The sequence below is a fragment of the Mercenaria mercenaria genome, chromosome 6, assembly GCF_021730395.1.
Source record: "Mercenaria mercenaria strain notata chromosome 6, MADL_Memer_1, whole genome shotgun sequence".
Taxonomy (NCBI): Eukaryota; Metazoa; Mollusca; class Bivalvia; order Venerida; family Veneridae; genus Mercenaria; species Mercenaria mercenaria.
Genome location: NC_069366.1, coordinates 61331880 through 61352881, shown reverse-complemented (window position 1 = coordinate 61352881; position 21002 = coordinate 61331880). Strand labels below are relative to the sequence as shown.

General features: G+C 36.9%; 2 protein-coding genes across 3 annotated transcripts in view; one reads left to right on the top strand and one right to left on the bottom strand.

The window, feature by feature from the left end:
• The window catches only part of LOC123548736 (cytoplasmic tRNA 2-thiolation protein 2-B-like), a 54459-nt gene extending 33740 nt beyond the window's left edge, over positions 1 to 20719 (bottom strand). For both annotated transcript variants that reach the window (XM_045336243.2, XM_053546081.1), the window contains exons 1-8: positions 20568 to 20719; positions 16201 to 16275; positions 9256 to 9394; positions 8599 to 8659; positions 4101 to 4210; positions 3620 to 3774; positions 1461 to 1607; positions 766 to 901 (exon numbers count right to left, since the gene is read on the bottom strand). In XM_045336243.2, coding sequence (XP_045192178.2) covers positions 766 to 901; positions 1461 to 1607; positions 3620 to 3774; positions 4101 to 4210; positions 8599 to 8659; positions 9256 to 9394; positions 16201 to 16275; positions 20568 to 20623 — 879 coding nt within the window. In that variant the 5' untranslated portion in view covers positions 20624 to 20719. The remainder of the gene's footprint in view (positions 1 to 765; positions 902 to 1460; positions 1608 to 3619; positions 3775 to 4100; positions 4211 to 8598; positions 8660 to 9255; positions 9395 to 16200; positions 16276 to 20567) is intronic.
• LOC128557787 (E3 ubiquitin-protein ligase TRIM71-like) lies at positions 11421 to 14009 on the top strand. Its single transcript, XM_053546079.1, has one exon. It carries the CDS (start codon positions 11692 to 11694, stop codon positions 13654 to 13656), a length of 1965 nt encoding a protein of 654 aa, XP_053402054.1. The 5' UTR covers positions 11421 to 11691; the 3' UTR covers positions 13657 to 14009.
• Positions 20720 to 21002: the final 283 nt, after the last annotated feature.

The window sequence follows — 21002 nt, the reverse complement described above, 5'->3', positions numbered from 1 at the left end:
GAATAATGTTAATGCATGTTCACCACCATTCCAGACCTAAATTGAGACTTTGTTTCAACAAATTTAATCTGTTTAACTTCTGCAAAACAGCATGCTCGACTTTTCTCAGTGATTGACTCTGAATGAATTAAAGCTTTGCCCGTAAAAGGGGCAGTTAAAGCTTTGCTAGTAAAAGGGGCATAATAGTCAATAGCTTTGAATGTAACAGATATATTGGACATTATATTAAACTTTAATCAAAAAATGTAAGTTAAAAAGTGGCATAACTCTGTCAAAATTCAAATCAGCAGTTATGAGGATCAATTGTTTCTACTGGTGTAGACTTATGTGTTATTTTGTGGCCTAAAATTTTGTATTTTGTCACCAAGTTTTGTGTCCGCGCGCTTAATTTATGTCGATAAAAAACCTCCAGTTTTGAGACCCCAACTCCAGCTGAAAAATGGCAAACCTCCAGTTTTGGGATTCTGAACTTATCACATGTATGCTTTCAATTTGTTAAGAAACAGGTGTGAAATGGAAGAGGTATCCACCGTCCAGTTTCACCATGCCTCTGCTTAAGGCTTCTAAGTCTTGTTACTCAATATGGCTTCAAGCATAAAAATAGAGAAAATCTTCTGACTTCAGAAAGGTCAACGGATCAACACAGATTTTCACTCTGTCCTAAAACTACCACAAGGAGGCACCAGCAGGGCATGCCAGTGGTGATGGCCTGACAGGAAACATTTGAATTAATCTTTAAAAAAAAACTTCTTTCTCCAAACTTACTGTTTCCATGGCAGCATGTGCACCCCTTCCTGTAGAGATATCTGTAAGTAGCCGCACAGCAAGCTGGGTACCACAACTTCCCAGCATTACCTTCGAATACCCACAATGCCTTGCAACATCAAGTAGTATTTTATGTCTGTAATTGTAAGATACAAAATGTTTGTATAATCTAACACTAAAGTAAATCTATAATGCAAGCTAACCTAAAAGATTGTTAAACATAATCAGGAGAGCAAGGAGAACACTCTCAGAATGCAATTCTTCAATTGGTCCATACAAAACTTTTCAGGTTATAGTTGACCAATCAGCTGCTAGAATATTCAGACTGTTCTTAATACCCAACCTTTTAACACTGGACACTGGTCAATATGTTGTTGTTTTTTTTATACAAGAACAGTCTACACTTATCTACAGCAGATCAGCCACTTTCTCAAGGGAGGCAAATCACTTGTATCTAAATTCAATAAAAGGCTAATTTCCAGCATCTGATAAAACTTGCGGTAGAAAAAAAGCTCAATCTTAGCAATAGATATTCCCACAATAAAACTGATTTAATATTGATAACTCATTTTTACAACAAGGACATTTTTAGATAACTGAAATTAAAGCTTAAGTTTCTATCTTCCACTCCTTGTTGATTCTCTACTGTATAAAGCATGGATCTATGGAGCAGATGAAAATATGTTATAACATACCTGAGTGAGCATATAAAATCTTCCCTAGCTGACACAGACTTCATGCTGTCTATTGTTTCCTTAAGTCTCTGTTCTAAATTCACATTTATCTGATAATTACTCTTAATGTCCTCTGTTCTCACTGATTCTATTGAGCTGTCACCATCCCTGTGTAAGAGACAGAGTAGACACAGATAATGCTTGTTGTTCTAATCAACGGTATAATGGTAGGTTTCATTTTTTCTATCTATGTCTTGTTTAACATATAGTATAAATGCCTAAAAACTGGCTGATCTGTAATCTTTAGATTTAAACAGCCATACTTTCATTTAACAAAATCTGAAAAATGTAATAGTTGACTGGTACCAAGATCAAAGTCCTGGTACCAAGATCAAAGGCAGCAGCGCAGGCTATTATATGACTTGTCAACAATCAGTCTGGTTAGTTACCTACATTGAAGGATGGAACTGTAAATACTGTATAATGCTGGAGAAAGAATTGAATACTAGACTAGTACTAGAAATAAAGGCCAAAAGTGTAACCTATGCAGGTTCTGAATAGTAAATACAGTTGAAACTCGGTATCTTAAACTCGCTTACCTCGAAATTCTGCTTAAGTCAAAGAAATTTTCAAGTCCCGGATTTGGCTAGTTATCGAACTTGGCCAAGGTCTCATGGTCAAACACATTTTGTTCAAGTTTGGTGAAGATCAGATGAGAAATGTTCGACTTAGAGTGCGGACAAGCTTTGTGACAGAAAGACTTCTCTCAATGGCTGTGATGAATGGATCCAATCAGTAATTCAAGGGCCATAATTCAAAAGTGCCTGGGCAGATTTGGCTAGTTATCGAATCTGGCCAAGGTCTCATGGTCAAACACATTTTGTTCAAGTTTGGTGAAGATCAGATGAGAAATGTTCGACTTAGAGTGCGGACAAGCTTTGTGACAGACAGACACACACACACAGACTGGAGTAAATCAATATGTCTCCCACACCACTGTGTGGTGCGAGACATAATTAGTTTGAACAGTTGGGATCTTTAATAAGGATTAATTAGAGGTAATCGTGATGAGACTGTACAAAAAAATAACTTCTTTGGAGAAAGCATCATTCATTCAAAATGTCACTGACAGGTCGAAATGCTATCAATACTCCGGGAGAGAAACGTGGTACAAAAAGGAAACTTAACTCAAAAACATGGAAATAAAATATAAAATATAATCATTTTGTGTTGCGTTTTAAAAGATTTATTGCAAGGTATACCATATTTAAAGTGTGTCCAATAACTTGAGATTTAAAAAGGTGTTGGAACCAACTTTTTTTCATCATTTCGTCAATATACATCCCTCCTTATAACTCGAATTTCGGTTATCTCGAAATAAAAAGCACGGTCCCTTGAAATTCGAGATACAGTACGTTCCACTTAATTGCATATTGGTTAATCGCATATCCCGGATATTCGCATACGAACTTGAAGCACCGATCGATCCCTATATAATTACCTTTAAAGTTTTTCGCATAATTGCATTGAATTTATAATCCGTCCCGCTTAATTGCATAAAACATTTGGCTAAAAGTCCACTAATTTGGTCGCAAACAGCGATAAAAATTATCAAAAGACGCCTACAATTTACTGTGAATTACTCTAGCCGATCAGCTGTTTCACGTCGCCTAGGTGACAATCGGTGCGTGACAAATTCGTCAACGTGATTCTCACACTTGTAGCAGTTCTTATGCTACACCGCTGATGACGTTCTACTTCCTTCTTATAATTAGGACAGTACTTTCGCTATCAATTCGTCGAAAATACTTCAACAGTATTGTCGTTTACAGCTTTATTTGTTTAAAACATACACAGGTATGATTAATCACTCCATTAGTGACACATTTTCCAATTAATGTTGCCGTATTGATTCAAAGTAATAACCATTGCTCCTAGAGCAGCCGTAGCATACCGAAACGGAAACAGATGCCATATACGTGTATTCAGATAAACGAATAGCCTGGTTATTCGCATATTTTGCTTTGACAAATTGGGTATGCAAATAAGCGGACTCCACTGTACCGAGTTTCAACTGTACTTTGACAGTCATGTATCTAAATAAAGCCTGACTGGTACTACAACTAAAATCTTGAAATGCAATACTGAACTGTAAATACTATGACAGTCTGGAAACTTACCTAAATGCAGGACTGGTGCTAGAATGAGGACCTGAGACACTGGCTGAACTATCTGCTTGACTGGAGTTGCAGTCTGCTGAGTTATTTATCTCTGTAGAAACAGTGTGTATATTGCCTGTAGATTTCCCCTCATTTTCAGGCATCAACTCGAACGCCTACAAAACACACATGTATAATGTATAAATGTTTTAAATGTAATGTACACTGTATGAAACTTCTCTTCAAGAACCAGAGGTTTGGAGGACTAAATCTTTCAAAAACAGTGTCTTATATAAAATTATCACTGAGAACATAATGCCTCACCCATTCTTAAGACCCAGTATCTGTAGATCTGCATTTATCATATTGAGCTACAAAGGTGGACTTCATCAACCGAAAACCAATGGTTTTAAAGGAGATGATGTTTGAAAATAATGTTGACAATAAATGGGTAGTGACCACTTTCTGCTCTGGGGAGCTAGAAAGAATACTGGATACTGACCTCTTCAAGAGATTTGATATAGCACGGGAAACCAGAGTTTGTCATAACTGACTGTACTTTCTCACATATAGCCAATCTCTCAGCAGCACAGAGTCCAACAGTTGCTCCTTCTGTAAAGTAGTTATTTTAGTATATACATATGGTTTTGTTGAAAACATGCATGGTGACTTAATCTACACACTGTAAATATATATGCTCTTATATACAATACATGTACCCAAATATAAACTTGTGAATCATTTAAGAAGTATTACCTATTATGGTGTTTGCTCAACAGAGGATAATTGGGCCATTTAAAATATGCACATTGAACCGATATCTAGTACAAACCTATGTAATTTTTTCCATTTCAGATTCAGCTAGAGCTTTCATAGTTATGCCACATTTTAATACAAATTTTCCTTGTTGTAGAATAAAGAGATGCTTCTGTCAACACAACCAGAATTTCTATCTGTGCACGTTTTTTTAGCTTTACAATAACTAGAAATGCAACCCGTAATGGTTGAACTAAAATCTGTTGTAACTAAATGAATTTAAAGATCATGTTACAACAGCTTCCATTCAATTTTGAAATACAGAAATTTGTTTCTTGAATAGGTGTTGTCACTTTTAACAGTTTATTAAATATATGGTAGGTGTACAGAAAATCTGTCATACTGGTTCGAGTCGTAAATTCGGCCACTTTTTGTGGTTTTTCTTAAATATTTCTTTCTTTGTACAACTGATTTGAACAAAATTTCTATCATATGTGCTTTAATACAAGCAACATTGATTGTTACCATTAACGGCTGTTTACAGTACGGTAAACAATAAACCCGCGCTTAAAATAACGGACAGGTTTAGCCTCCACATTTTACCTTCTACAGGTTGTAAATATTCGGCCACTTTCTAAACATAAAGTTAGTTATATTTTCAACATCGTCTTGGAAATAAATCGATGTTACAGCCAAAATCGCTCTTTTTTCAACAAACTGCAATCAATTTTCAATAGCATACCTCGTGGGAAATATTTGCCAACAGAGATTAATCAAAGGCCTGAAGGTCCTGAGTCGGCTAATGATTGATGTACTGACAGTATAGTCTACCAGTTTCAGTTTGTTTTTAGTTTTTTTCTTAAAATTTCATAACACAGCTCGATATTTACCCAAAATATTATATCCGGATACGATTACACTTTTCTCCTCCAGTTTCAACAATATATTTTACAAATTGTGATGATACGGAGACATTTAGCAGCAATTGGCAGTATCTGACAAGTTTACGGTTAAATTACCTCTTATTTAAATCTTTTCATAAAAAAGTTGTTTCGTTTCATGAAAGCAGCCAAACATAGATGATCTACTTTCGATTTCAAAAACTACAAGAAAATACAATTTAATGTTTCGCCGATTTGTTTATTTCTCGAAAAATAAGAATTAAAATCATTTTTAATATCAGTAGTAACTAAACAAACCAGTAAGAGCTTCTTCTTCCAATAATTTATCCATTTACTGACTGCAAAATTCAACCCACGCAAAGTTTATAGAAATCATACGATGCTTGTACGTTCAATGTGGGAGAATTAAGGCTGATCGGCTATGTTACCTAACGCATCCAGACGATTCAGATTTTGTTTTTAAAAAAGCATTGTGTGCGTTTCTGTAATTTTATATACGTTTTTATACGCTTAGAAATTATTAGACATGCGTATTTGCATTATTTCTATACGTAATTTACGCTAATACGCATCTTATCTGGAGCCCTGTGGAACTATTTTTTGTCTTTCGCTGGATGTTACGCAAGCTTTGTAAGCCTGCGCAATTCTTAAAATGCACATTTATGCTTAATGAGTTACATTCGAGTATTGCACAATTACAAGTCATAAATATGACAGATTACATCGTATATTGGTCATAGCAAAGGGAATTGACACAACTTAACTTCATTCATGCAGTGAACTGTTTGAAATTTGAGAAATCTAATGGAACTACATCCCTTCACGTGTTATTCGGTCCATTTAGAGAATCGCTGAACAGCAAGGACTCGTCAAAAGGCTTTCAGCCTTTAGCCGACTCAAAAAAGCGCCTGTCATCCTTCTCACACCAGCATGATGTAGTTTAATTTTAACGTCACTGTTTATCACACATTCTAGCATAAAACTGCTGTTCTTGTTACCTTTGAGGGGTGTTTTAACAGGAGAGTGAAGAGATTCTCGCACTCACGTGCTGTGATAACATCTTTTTATATATACGCGTTCCGTGGCAAAGCATAAACGTATTAAGGTCCCAAAATGGATAATTCAAAAGGAAATGACGTCAACGTGAAAAAACAACGCAGACATGGAAGTTCAATGACGTTGAGGGACAATATATTCATTTACTTGGTTTTAACGCGTTTTATGCTAGTTAACGCATGTTATTTTCATGTTATAAAGTTATATTTGAATTTACCCTTGCCGGGCCTCAGTATAAACGAGCGTGTGCGATGACGTCACGCGACCCGCGAGACAAAATATTTGCTATTTAGAGTACACAACTTCAGGGAAGGACAATTTTTTTTCTAATCACCTCAACTTGTTGTTTTTAGCCGACTTTGTTGCTAACGTAAGTGCTTGTGATGACACAGATGCCTTCTCAAGCATCTGGCTTGAAAAAAAGCTTTAAAGTGGGTGGCCGAATATTTATGACCTGGACGAATTTACGACTCGAACCAGTATGTCTTTTAAAGTGATAACTGCTACTCAGGTATAGTTTAAGTAGAGGTTTAAACAGCAATATGTTGTAATTTGGACAAGTATTTGAGTTACATCAAGTGTTCTTGGACTTCTGACAGGTGTGTGTACTATTTTGTGTGACTGTCAACTATAGGTAGCAGACTCACTGTGCACATATGTATTAATTTTCAAACAAGAGTGCCAGACTGTCACAAAATAACCCCATCTAAATATTCAATTGTGTAAATTCAAGGGCCATAATCCAAGAGTGCATGGGACGATTTGGGTGGTAATCGACTTTGGCCGAGATATTATGCCCAAAAACATTGTAACCAAGTTTGGTGATGATCAGATGAAAACTGTTTGACTTAGAGGGTGGACAAGGCTAAATTCGCAGTTTTTCGAGTAATTCAAGGGCTATAATTTGACAAGTGCCTGGGGAGCTTTGGGTAGTTATTAAACTTTGCCGAGATATTATGCCCATAAAAATTGGACAATGCTGAATTGGCAGTTTTTAAAGTAATTTAAGGGCCATAATCCAAGAATCCCTAAGGCGATTAAGGTGGTTATCTAACTTGGACGAGATATTATGCCCACAAACATTGTCAGCAAGTTTGGTGAAGATCTGATGAAAACTGTTTGACTTAGAGGGTGGACAAGGCTAAATTTGCAGTTTTTCGAGTAATTCAAGGGCCATAATCCAAGAGTGCCTGGGATGATACAGGTGGTTATCAAACTTAATGGTGATATTATACCCACAAACATTGTCAGCAAGTTCGGTGAAGATCAGATGAAAACTGTTTGACTTAACGAGTGGACATGCTTTTCAACACCCCGCCCACCCGCCACAAGTATTCAAATAATATGCCTTGCTCTTTCAGAGACGGGTGTATAAAAATAAAGTAAAGACCACACAGTAAACCTGATGGCCCTGTGTCACACGCCTGATGGCCTTGTGTCACACACCTGATGGCCCTGTGTCACACACCTGATCTGCGATTGAATAGTGCAGATTGGGTAAGATTAGCAATAGTTTTATTTTAACTTATATTTGTGATTAATGCCACTTACAAATTCAAAATATATTTATCAGTATACATCTGCATCATGTGCTAAAACATAAACACTAATGTTTCATCATGAATTCATCACCAGGGATAGGGTTGCTTACCATGAAATCCTTAAATAAATCCTATACAAAAAGTACCCTGTCTACAGTACTGTTCACTGAAAGGCCTTACCTGGCTGCAACAGACTAAGTTCTTAATGAGGTGAAGTTATTTAATTTTTTTTTTTCATTTTCAGCTCTTTCATCCATAAAATGTTCAGAATTAACCAGCAATCAAACTTGAGGGATGACCTTACAAGGATGTAACAGACTAAGTTTGGTAAAAATCCATCTAGTGGCTCAGGCGAAACATTTGTTCAAACATTTTTCTAAAAAAAGAACCTTAAAAAGATAATGAAGGCCAATTTGGTGAAAATCTATCCTGTGGCTCATAAGAAGAATTTGATTAAACTAAATATCTGTTTTAAACTCCAGTGGCCCCTAAATTGGGTCAAGTGGAATTATGTTTTAATTAATGAACTCAAGAGAGGACCATGTCAGGATGCTATAAACCAAGGGTGTGTAATTGAGAGGAGGAAATGTTTATGTACATTGAGAATGATGGATGAAGTACAATCCACTTATACTAACAGCTCACATGAACTGAAGAAACTGAATGGAGGTGGATTCTTAAATCACATACCATCGAAAACAATCCAAAAAGAAAGCTAATTTCTAAAAAAAAATCTTGTTTTTACCATCAATGAAAATTAGTCCTGGCTTAAATCTAAGTTTCTTGTGTGCTCTCTGGCTAAGGCCCTGCAAGAAATAAACACCATTTAAAATTATATTCTCCAGTGTGAGACATTCAATACAGTAATACACAGATAACCTTTACAAGTCAGGCATTTATTTTTAATCATACAAAATGAGCTGCTTCAAAGGTTAAATGTTCGACTAAAAGTTTGAAGCAAATTTGTATTCAGATAAGGTTGTGCATCTGAGCAACTTTAAATTCATTCCTTCAAAAAGTGTTTGTCAATGACGAGTTGAACACACAAGATTTTTCTCAACAAAACTATCAAAGGGCCATAACTGTGATTAAAGTAATCACAGAAAACATCCCATCCTTTATGATCATCTGCGCTTCTTCATGTGTAAAAGTTTGAAGCAAATCAGACTAATAGTATGGGAGGAGTTGGACACAAAATTTCAGTATGTACGTACAGCAGCAACACTACATGGCTTCACCACCCCAATTTTAATGTGTTGGGGCATAAAAAAGCTCAAGAACAACCTGCAGAATTGTGTTAACATGAATTTCAGACCTTATGTAAACAATTTAAATCTTGATAATCTATTTGAAAAGTTTTAACATTACAATACAAATCACAATGTAACTGTCAGCAAATTACCTCTTGAATAAGGCTAAGTAAAGCACTTGATGAAGGTCCACCTGAGAACGCAACTAGAACATGTTCACCATCTCGCACCAGCTTCGTCTTACCAATAGCAGCTCGGAACTTGTGTGTAACATATACTTGGAAACAACCTCTGAAATATTTGTACTGTCTTGTAAACATATCTTACATGACATTGTAGCAGTATGTCAGATGTATGAAAACATAATTACATAACAAGGAGCTGCGTTCAATAAATGTTTGATGCCTCCAGTGGCATACTTTTCGTTACAAAGCAACCTAAGTCCAAAACGAGGTCAAGGTCAAACTGAGGTTAGGCGATGTTTGAAGATGAGGAAAAGTCGCAGGTTACATCTGTATTAGTATCAATTCATTCTTGTAAGCGGTATTGATGCTAGACGAAACGGTCCCATTTGGTTAACCAAGAGATGACCCATATAAAGCAACCTAAGTCCAAAATGAGGTCAAGGTCAAACTGAGGTCAGGTGATGTCTGAAGATGAGAAATGGTCACAGGTTACATCTGCATTAGTATCAAGTCATTCTTGTAAGGGGTATTGATGCTAGATGAAACGGTCCCATTTGGTTAACCTCGTACGGACGGACGAACGAACGGATGGACACTATATGCCTCACGCATCAGTAGATGCTGGGGGCATAAAAATATCAGCATTTTTAAAACAGAAATTTTCATAATCTATATAAATGAATAGTGCAGTTCATACTGTTGTTTTCTATCATACATCTAGCAAGAAAACAGCCCTTTTTACAAGGCTCACACTATTTCACAATTAACTCTTTTTAAATAAAATATGCATAAAAATCACTCTTTATACTTTTTCATTTTTCATATTTTACACAAGGGGTTTGACTGTAACAGTCTTCCATATAAGGATTTCATACATACAGCTACATTGTAAATCTTTTTAAAAAGTATTTTCTGTATCATGTCTATATTGGATTCCAATAAATTTCAGACTATTCTATTTTGCTTGTATTAATCTAACTATTTATAAAACAGACTGATAGGACAAGGGGTTCCTATTTATTTAGTCTGTACAAATACTGTCATTATATTGTGCTATTCTGTCCAAATAGTTCAAATATGTCCCAATACAGTGGTAGTCTGTCCAAATACAGTGTTAGTCTGTTCAAATACAGTGTTCATCTGTCCAAATACAGGGTAATCCAGTCAAAATACAGGGCTAGTCTGTCCAAATACAAAGCAAGTCTGTCCAAAACACACTGTTTGTCTGTCAAAATTCAGACAGTGGTAGAATGCAAGTCTATTCAAATAATTATTAACCTATCCAAATAAAGTGGTCCCTTTGTACAGCAAATCCCTTTGTATAGCAAACATTGCATTTGTACAAAGGTTGCAATTATGAGGAGAGAAATGAGTCACACTACTGTTCGCTAACAGTTTCTCTAATTGTAATAAGGTTTGAAAGTGAACAGTATCAATCCTGACCAGTCTGCGCAGATGCACTGGCTGGTCTGGATCCATGCTGGTCGCAAATGCACTATGTTGGTTTTCTCATGGCGCGGCTTAAATCTACTCTGAAAAGACTGTCCTATCTGCCTTTGTAGGGAGATATTTGTGTCGTATAGGTGTCATTGAGAAAGGTTATACTGTAGATAGAATTTCTGAACTTTTTATACAAGATTTGATTTCAATGGTTGAACATATTTTAAAGTTAAACTTTTAAACTTTCAATACAAAAATATTTGTTTACTTGTACGTTTCAAGTTGCATTTTTTCTTTACAATATCAGAACTGTGTAATCTTATACACACAAAAAACTGAAATCTTATCTGGTCAGCACAATTTAAACTATTGAAAAGCAAATATTCTAAAACAATGTAATCACCCATGGGTCATTCAATTGATTATATCTGAACAATTTTACTCTTTAAAAATTGCTGTCTAACCAAAAATTCTACCAAGTCTGAATTTTTAAACAACTGTTTACATGAAAAAAAAAAATTTCAAATTAGAATGTTAAAACTTCAGTTGTTTACAATAAAACCTTGCAATGTGTTGCGAAGATAAAATTAGGAAATTTCTTTTCCATATAGTATTTTGAAATTCTCTTCTGACGAATATCATGTGTTTTACAGTAACCAGTTAAAACCAGTTGAAATACTCCTGGTAACTAAGCACTTTATATTGGAACTGACTGAAACAAAACATGAAAACCTTTAAGCACAGCAGCAAAAAAAAATTCTAATAAAAGAGTATAAATAAGTGCTAAAACCTTCTTAGTAGAAAAACTGGATACTAAAATTTGTTAATAAATATGAAGAATAAAAGTTCTGAATATATAACATTAAATACGAAAATCAGAAAAAAAAGACTAAAAAAAGATAACTGCTAAATAACGTGATGAATTTCTTTCTTTGGAGAAGTTTGCTGCTACAAACTATGTAAATGAGTGTACATTCAGTGAAATATTACGACGTTCAAAGGGTGCTTGACAGAATGGCGAGCCGAAACAGCTTCCGGCCCAGGACAAGTCACAGTGCAATACCAGACTTGTCCTATAATCCATCCAAACTGGATCGAATGCGGGAATACACATCGGCTCTCTCTCCAAAAACTGCTCGGAACTTTTACACACCAGGGCTTTCAGCAATGCAGTCAGTAAAACCCAAACATTCTAAATCGCCGACACCGACATTGTCTAAACCGCACAAACAGGCAAAGTCTATGAGCACAGAAATCTACTGTGGACCATGTAGCCGAGACAATTTTTACCATGAAGCTGCAGGATATTGTGTAGAATGCAGTGAATATTTCTGTGAGACTTGCATCAAACATCATAAAAACCTCAAGATAACAAAATATCACACAGTGAAAGATCGGCGAAATATGCCAAAGGTGAAACATTACATCCAGGAAGATGAAACTGTTGAAATCTGTGACTTACACCTTGGTGAACTGCTTCGGTACTTTTGCAAGAATCACGACGAACCATGCTGCTCTATTTGCGCCACACTGGACCATCGACAGTGTGACAAACTTGTATACATTCCAGAAATAGAAGCGAAGCAAACCAACAAAAACTGTCTTACCATGATCAAACGTATGACCAGTCTTACAAACCAGTTTGCCGAAGTGAAGGAGGGCACAGAAAAATGTATCAAATCCCTTGAAGTGCACAAAAGCGATCACGACAAGAAAATTACAAAAATACGCCAAGACATACTGGATCTACTTCATGCTTTAGAAACAGATGCCACAAGAAATATGGAAAATCTTTATGAAGATGAGAAAGGTTTTCTAACATCCAGAATTGAGGCATGTAATGAAGCGATCAGAGCTCTACAAACTGCAACAAGCAATCTGGATATGGCAAAGCAAAATGGTATTGAAAGTAAGATATTTCTTCAAATGAAGAAACTTTCGAAGCAAGTTTCACACTATGAATTATTCCTGGCTGATGTTAAACGCAAGAACAGCGCACCACTAAAGTTCTCCTTCAAACCTGATCCTAAAATAAAAGAGTTCACAAAGTCAACGGAAGTGTTAGGTTCAATAGAAATTCAGAAAAAGCCGCCAAGGACTGCCACACTTCTGACTCAGTTCTATGTTAAATCGCAGGGTGACAAGTATCAAGTCTGCGACATTACAGGATCATGTATACTACCCGATGGACGTATAGTTCTTGCAGACATGTATAATGAGAACTTGAAAGTGGCTGATTCTAACTTCCATCTGGTAACACAGACAAAACTTTCCAGTGAACCATGGGATATCTGTGCAATATCAGATGATCAAATAATTGTCTCCCTTCCCCGTGAGAAGAAGCTTCAATACTTCACCATCAGTTCAACAATTCATCCCGCTAAAAAGATCGGAGCAAGTGTACCATCAGTGAAAAACAGCCAGTATTACGGGGTTGCTTACCATCAGGACAAACTCTATGTCACGTGTCCAAAAGACGACCCACCAAATATCAAAATTCTCGATATGCAAGGAGCTCAACTTCGAGAAATTGCAGCAACCAGTCAAGACCAAGAACAGAGCCTGTTCAGTGACCCGCTCTATATTGTAGTGAGGCATGATGGGAAGATGGTTTATGTTTCAGACAGTGGTAACCAGTCTATCATCACTGTTGACTTGAAAAAGGACGGAACAAACACCGAGTATGCCATGCCATTGGCAAACCCACCAGGGGGAATAACTTCTCAAATTGAGGGGGATATATATATCTGCGGTTTTAAGACCAACAGCATTCATGTTATGAACAAGCAAGGTGAATTCCAAGATGAAATCATTGGAAGTGAAGGGGGCTTGTACAGCCCACAGTCAATGGCCTACTCTGGTACAACAAAGCTACTTATCGTGACAATGCAAAAATCTGACATGGTGAAAGTCTTCCGCATTTCATAGTTTTTTAGCTACCAGTACCCGCCTAAGTTGGTGTGAAAAATCTGAAAACCTTTTTGACATCAGGCGTATATCTGGCACTGAGAAGTGACACATGAAGTGAAAACAGACTACATATATACTGAACATTTGCAAAACCCATTAAAACTGACACTACTGTTCATTACTGAAAAATCATATCAGGTGTTTTACACCTTTTAAATTATTACTTTAGTATAGTTTTCTATTTTCAATGTTATTAAAGTTATACATTCAGTTTATCTTACAAAATTTAAATGATTTTTGAGAGAACTTCATTTTTTCTGAAAATATGTTTGAGTTTTTAAACACAGAAATAAAAGTGATAAGGCCAAAAATGTATTTTCTGCACTGACTTTTCACATATAGTTTGAGTCCGAATTTCATGAAAAAAATTCTCAGATAAAACCTTAAGCCTGCTGGCTGCAAGTGAATCAGCCTTTGCGACCAGTGTAGACCAAGATCAGCCTGCACATCTGTGCAGTCTGATCACGGTCTGCATTGTTCGCTATTCATTAAGTAAATTTTCAGCAACGCCCCTTTGAATAATAAATGGTATTGCCCAAACTGAATGATGGACCACTCCATTTCAGAAATTTGGCTGGCTAAGGGTTAAATGTTTTCTTAGGTTTCACACCAGCACAAAATTAAGGTTAATAGTGAGTTACAAACTTGGTTATGCATATATGTTTCATGAGCATTAAGCCTTCTATGAAGTTAATACCTACTTGCATTCAAAACTTTAAACAAATTTCTGCTTGCATTCAAAACTTCAAACAAATTTCTTATGTTAAATAAAGGCCTGCGATGCCTTGGTGAACTGAATTGAATACTCAAGCTTAAACACGGGTGGTAAACGCGCAATCCAATTCCCGCCGGGAATACGCTTAAAATGGGTTGCGCAACGTCCGATGCTGGTGTTGCGCGTAAAAAAAGACGAAATTGAGGTATGTGAAGAAAGCAAAATGCTATTCGACACAGATATGATAATACATCATATGTGTAAAATATCTGGTTTGTAATTTATGATTCGGCTCTATTATCACAAAAACTCTGGCGACACGAAACGTGAAAAAAGTATGAAATCAACAAAAAATGGCAGTTTCTGACCTCATATGCCTAATCTGAGGACATCTGATGCTTTTTATGATAACTCAACTGTTATAAAGTAACGAATATCAAAATTATTTGTTTCAAATCCTGCTTACGGGGACATAATTGACAAAATAATCATCGGGAATGGGGTTGCGCACCGGGAATGGAGTTGCTCATATACATCATCATAATGTGATGTATACGAGCAACTCCATTCCCAGTGCGCAACCCCATTCCTGATTATTTTTTGCCAATCTTTCCCCCAAAAGCAACATTTCATTCAAGTGTATGTAATATTCATGACTGTTTTACACGTGTTTGATCATTCGAAGCGTCACATTTCCAGAAAGAAGGCACAAGAGTTAAAAAATTTGCATTTTTCATGATTCCATGCTTTTTTGACAGCTTGAGCCATCAGAGTTTTCATGATAACAGAGCTGATTCTTAAATTAATAAGTTGGTATTTCACACATATGATCCTTATTCATTTTTGTGTCGAACAGCATTTTGCTTTTTTTCGATACACTCGTAAATTTGTAATTATTTACAAAAACAAAAACCCACCTACCTCGATTTTGTATATATTGATGCGCAACACCAGCACTGGAAGTCGCGCAACCCATTTTTAGCGTATTCCCAGTGGGAATTGGATTGCGCGTTTACCACCCGTGTTAAAAGGCAATCTTCCTAAATGCAAGCTCAAGGGACGTCTGTTCTAGCCATTGACCAGAAACCATTTTCAAGGTATGGTCAGTGTGATCTAGACTTCCTGCCTTTTAACCAATAGCACTGGCTGATTAAAGCTTATCATCCCAAGAATTTTCAAATTTCCAGAAAAAGTGTGACCTTGAACTTAAACCTATCGAACCAAATATATAATAATAGGAGTCATCCAATCACATACCATGAAATGATTTAATCTATGGGCAGGAAATTTCATGGTTGAGGCCATAGCAGCCATTTTGTTAGGATAATATGAAATTATAATGGATTGACCTGATGCTTTAGTGGCCAGCTGTTTTAAGCAACCACCTGCATAAAGCAGCCAGACTGCGTCGCTTGCTTAACTGATTGCTTAATACAGACTTTACTGTATTGCTATAATGATATAAGCTTTCATATTCAGTCCGGTTTAAACTTTCTGTAAATGAGAAGATATAAGAGTAGGTAAAAAGAACAGTCTTGGAACCTGAAAAGAAAATGCATGAACATTTATCATTTATCCATTTTTTTCTAGATACCATAAAATCATTTAGTTTTCTGGGGAATAAATTTCATGGTTACAAAAAGTTGTTATTTTCAACAAATATAAATTTTTGGACTTCAACTTCTGAAAATAAAATAAATTGAAATTTCACCTATTCAATGGGATCAATGTTCATAAAATGATACAACCATGAAAATTGGCAGTATATCAATAAAAGCTGTACTTACCTGCAGAAAGCATCGTTAACACGGGTGATAAGTACTGCTGGCTCTTCCTTACATTTCATACACAGTCTTCCAAAGCTGAAGAAAAAAACAGTCATGCAGTTACATAGATGTAAAACATCTCTACACTTGACAAATCTGCCACAACTTGCCATGACAGTTTAACATGTTCAAGACTAGTTATGGACCGTGATGGTATGAAAATTTCCACTAGCCCTGAAGACAGTAGTATATGATATATGAACCTGCAAGCAAACCTCGGATAAATATTTTATAACTGCAAAAATGGGGGTTATTCAGTAAATATGCCTGATACAGTTATGTGTCTTGATGGTTGCCCTTTGATCGTTTCAACAAATTACCTTCAGCAATACTAAAGACATGAAGTGGAAAGCTTTAATCCATTTAACATCTGAAGGCAAGGCATTCCAATGATATACTGTATGAGGGAAGAATAAAAATTTATGAGTTGGATGAGGGTGATACTTGAAAGAATGCCTGGGAAGGAGTGGTTCTGGTTCTGGAAGATCTAGTATTGGGTGTTAGATAGTCCGGTAGTAGGATGGCGACCTGGTTATGCAAGATGTTATAAAACATAACCAGGCGCTGGTCAATGCAATGGAGTGCAAGGCGTCGCCAATTTCGGGAAGTCAGCATGTTGTCTACACAGGATGTACGGCCGTAATCACGCTTGGTCCAGCATGCAGTCCTGCTCTGCACAAACTCATGCTGATCAATCAGAGTATCAGAGCCGAGGGACAACACAGTGGAACTGTACTCCAGCTTGGGGCCCAGGGTTTTCCCTCGGGTTTTTTATTTGGGAGTCCATGGACTCCCATGGCTGCTAATTTAAGGGTCCCTAATAATTTTTGGGGGTCCACAAATTACTGATCTTGAAAAGGGACATTATTACTATAAAAATTTACCCTGAAACCGAATGAACTTGTATCTTTTTAATTTAGATAGCAGATGATTCAATATTTCAGGATGGCATCTTTCAAAATGACATGAGCTTCTCAATTCAGATCGATAACAAAAGGTGTGATACTCTTTTTAGTTAAGATCAAATAGCCAGTAATTTAATTGCCGGCAATTAGTGTGTCACCTCATGCTAATTATGTTGTTCACAGTTTGATCTCAGTTAAAGATAAAACTTGATCCTTAATTAGTATAATTTTTGTGATTTATTTATATTTCTTTCATCAAAATACTTCTAATTTATATGAAATTAATTTTGTTTGAAACAAAAATAAACCATTCAATCTTTTACGGAACGTAACGGCAATCTTAGATTTTAGCGGTGACAGTTAGCGCGGAGAGTAGTTGCCCTTTACCAAAATGGCGAACATCGGTAACAAAACTTGTTTGAAGTTGGAAAATTGTCTATACCTAAGTATAAATGCGCACCCACGATTCGGGGGTGGTCCTGGGGGTAAAAAAAACTGCGCATTATACATGGGTATCTGCGCAAAGGAGGCTTAAGTGCAAAGGAGTTTTGTGACCGATTTTGCAGGTCCATTGGACGCAGAGGCACTGAAAAATGCGAGTTCAAAACAGTAAAAGCGCGTCAGGGACACAGAAAACCTGCGTCCGGGAAAACCCTGGGGCCATACAAGTGTTTTGTATGCTTGTGATTTTAACCCCAACTGAGTGCACTTTGATGTTACATCTTAGATAACTCAATGTTTGATTTGCTTTTTTGGTGATGTTGTCAATGTGGTCATCCCATGTAAGGTTGTGTGATATAGTTATGCCAAGGTATTTTGCAGATGGTACTGTTTGTAAGATGGTTTTGTGTAAAAGGTACTGTGTTGGTATAGGTGTTTTACGCTTAGTGATCTGTAATACTTGGCATTTAGATGGATTGAATTTCATGTCCCATTTTGTTTCCCAGAATTCCAGTTGCTGTAAGTCTTCTTGTAGTAGGCTTGAACGGGAAGAGACAGTCAGAGAAAGGTAGATAGCTGTGTCATCGGCAAAGCGTCGAACTTTAGAGAGGTAGATACTGACATAGATAAGAAATAAGAGAGGCCCAAGGACCGAACCCTTGGGGTACACCTGAAGAGACTGGTATGGTGCTTGATGTGGACCTGTTAACTACCACTGACTGTGAACTGTTATCAAGAAAAGCTTTAATCCATTTAAGAATTTGACCCCTTACACCACAGAAATGCAGCTTGTTGAGAAGTTTTTCATGGTTGACCATATCAAGCGCCTTTGAAAAGTGAAAGAGTATGAGGTCAACTTGACTTTTCAGGTTCAAAAAATGAAGGATATCTTCTACTAACATTTGTAATCGAGTTTGACAAGACCTCTTTTCGCAGAAACCATGCTACAATTTATAGAACATATCAGTCTTTATGAAGTGTTTTGTTATGCTAGAGGATACAATGTGTTCCAGGGTTTTACACAAGATACTGGTAAGAGAGATTGGTCGATAGTTGGCTGGGTCTGACCTTGAGCCTTTCTTAAAGATGGGAGGGACATTCGCCATTTTCCATATATCTGGCAGAGAACTGGACTGCAGGGATTTTTGGAAGAGTTTTGTAAGGATAGGGGAGATCACTTGGCTAATATTCTTAAGTACAACCAGTCTTATTTTGTTGGGCCCTGCAGCTTTATGGGGATTAAGGTTGCTAAGAAGTTTTTCGATACCTTGTGTTGAAATTTCAATATCAGGCATAGGTTTGTGTGGGCTGTACGTTTCTTTTCCTGTGATCTCTTTAACTGTACCTGCGATATCCTGGACCTACATATCAGCCAAAGACTTCACACAGAGAAGAGATTTAATAGTAAAAACTGACTGAAATTGCTTATTGAGTATTGTGGCTTTGTCAGGGTCCTGTGTGTGTGTTTTTTGTCATGTTTGAGTGTGTCAATGCCAGTGGAATCTTGTTTTGAGTGCTTGAGAAGGCTGTATAATTTCTTGGTATTTGGTCTGTTATGTTGTGCTTGCATTTGATCAGTTTTGACGTTCACATTAAGGATATCTTCAAGGTACTCTTCATATGCTAATTTGGTTACTTTCCTACATTGATGTTTGAGACTAAGTAAGTTTCCTTGGGAATTTTGTTTGTCTTATATTTCCTAAAGGCTTTATCCAATCTTCTGTAGAGTCATTTTAGGTTAACCTTGAGGCTTGATCAAAGGGAATTTATCTTTGGTTGATGACATTTTAGACAGGATAAATTTCTTCATTCCTTCTTCAACTGAGCTGGCAATGGTCTTCCAAAGAGATTCTACTGTTAAATTTTCACAGGAGTTTGACATTGTAAGGGAGTTGTGGAGTTATGATACATGTGATCTAAGACCATCCCAGTCAGCCTTTCTATAGCGGTGGATCTGTCAAGCTTTTGGGGGCTTTCTTTGGGCAGATGCATTTGACTGTACCAGGACAGCATCATGATTGCTGATACCTGGAATTCTGGTTCATTTGACAACTGATGGGTTTCTCGTCTGAATAGATGAATAGATCTATGATGTGATTTTCGCAAGTTGGCTTCTGGATTACTTGGGTCAGATTACTATCGAATATGATATTAATGAATTCCCTGTAGAAGGACTGATATCTACAGTCTGAGGTTGGGACAATGTTTGACCAATCCATTTTTGGCATATTTAGCTCCCCACCCACCCAAATGGTTGCTTTGGTCTTTGATGCCATAGAGAGAGATTTACTGAATTCCTCTAGGCTATGAGGGTCATATTCTTCGGGTTTATAATAGGTGTAACAGTCTCAGGAAAAATGTGCAGCCTCAACCGGGATTTGAACCTTGGACTTTGGCTTACCGTGCCAACGTTCTACAAATTGAGCTATCAAGGCCACCCGATACGAGAACCACTACACACCTTCCCTCTTATTGCGAGATATTGGCACTCCTGGCCAATGTATATCGCAGACTGTTAACCGAATTCAGCTGCACACCCCAGACAAACTGCTTCGCCCTGCATGGGCTCCAAGGGTGAGCATCCTGGACAAGCCCCTAAATGTAATAGTCTCAGGAAAAATGTGCAGCCTCAACTGGGATTGGAACCTCGGACCTTTGGCTTACCGTGCCAACGCTCTACCAATTGAGCTACCGAGGCCACCCAAATTATACGAGAACCGCTACATAGGCAAAAATTAGAAGGGCTTGGATCCTTTCAATTCAATTTTGACCCACAGATTTTCACAGTCTGTATTGAAATGGTACTTTGCTTATCTCTAATGACTGACCAAATCAAAGGAATAAGTTCATACACGTCTGTCACCAGTTGACATTATCCGAAAATTAGGATTATCCGTTCACCACTTCATTTGTAAACATGGATTTTTTAAGTATAGAAAAAGAGTAATCACACGAATAACCAAAATTTATCAAGAATGATACCTTTCGTCCTTTTCTGGCCGTTTTAAAGGCATATCATCGTCTTGTACACTGCACATTTCCTAAAATTAGTAATTTCAGTGAGCACATGAAATCCTCGGATATGTGTAAATGTTTCCGAATGCCCAATTTTCAAACGGAAGACGATGCTGTTATGGGAAGCCGTTTCTATCACAAAACACTCCTATGCCTATTCCTAGATGAATGGAAACTACACAAGATCACATAGGAATAGTAAAAAATAAATTTGTAAAGGTTTTCCCTTGGACGGACCAGTTTACCCTAAAGCCCTAGTCAGGCCAAAGCTAGAATATGGTAGCTGTGTTTGGAACCCTTACACCCAACAAAACGGGACGGTATACTTTGCAGACAAGTACTGCAGACACTATACACTAAGAAGGATTTTGCAGACAACATATTGGATTTTGCAGACACTAT

Excerpts from the sequence above, each read along its gene's own strand:
- LOC128557787 (XM_053546079.1), top strand. The coding sequence starts at position 11,692 with ATGAGTGTACATTCAGTGAAATATTACGACGTTCAAAGGGTGCTTGAC.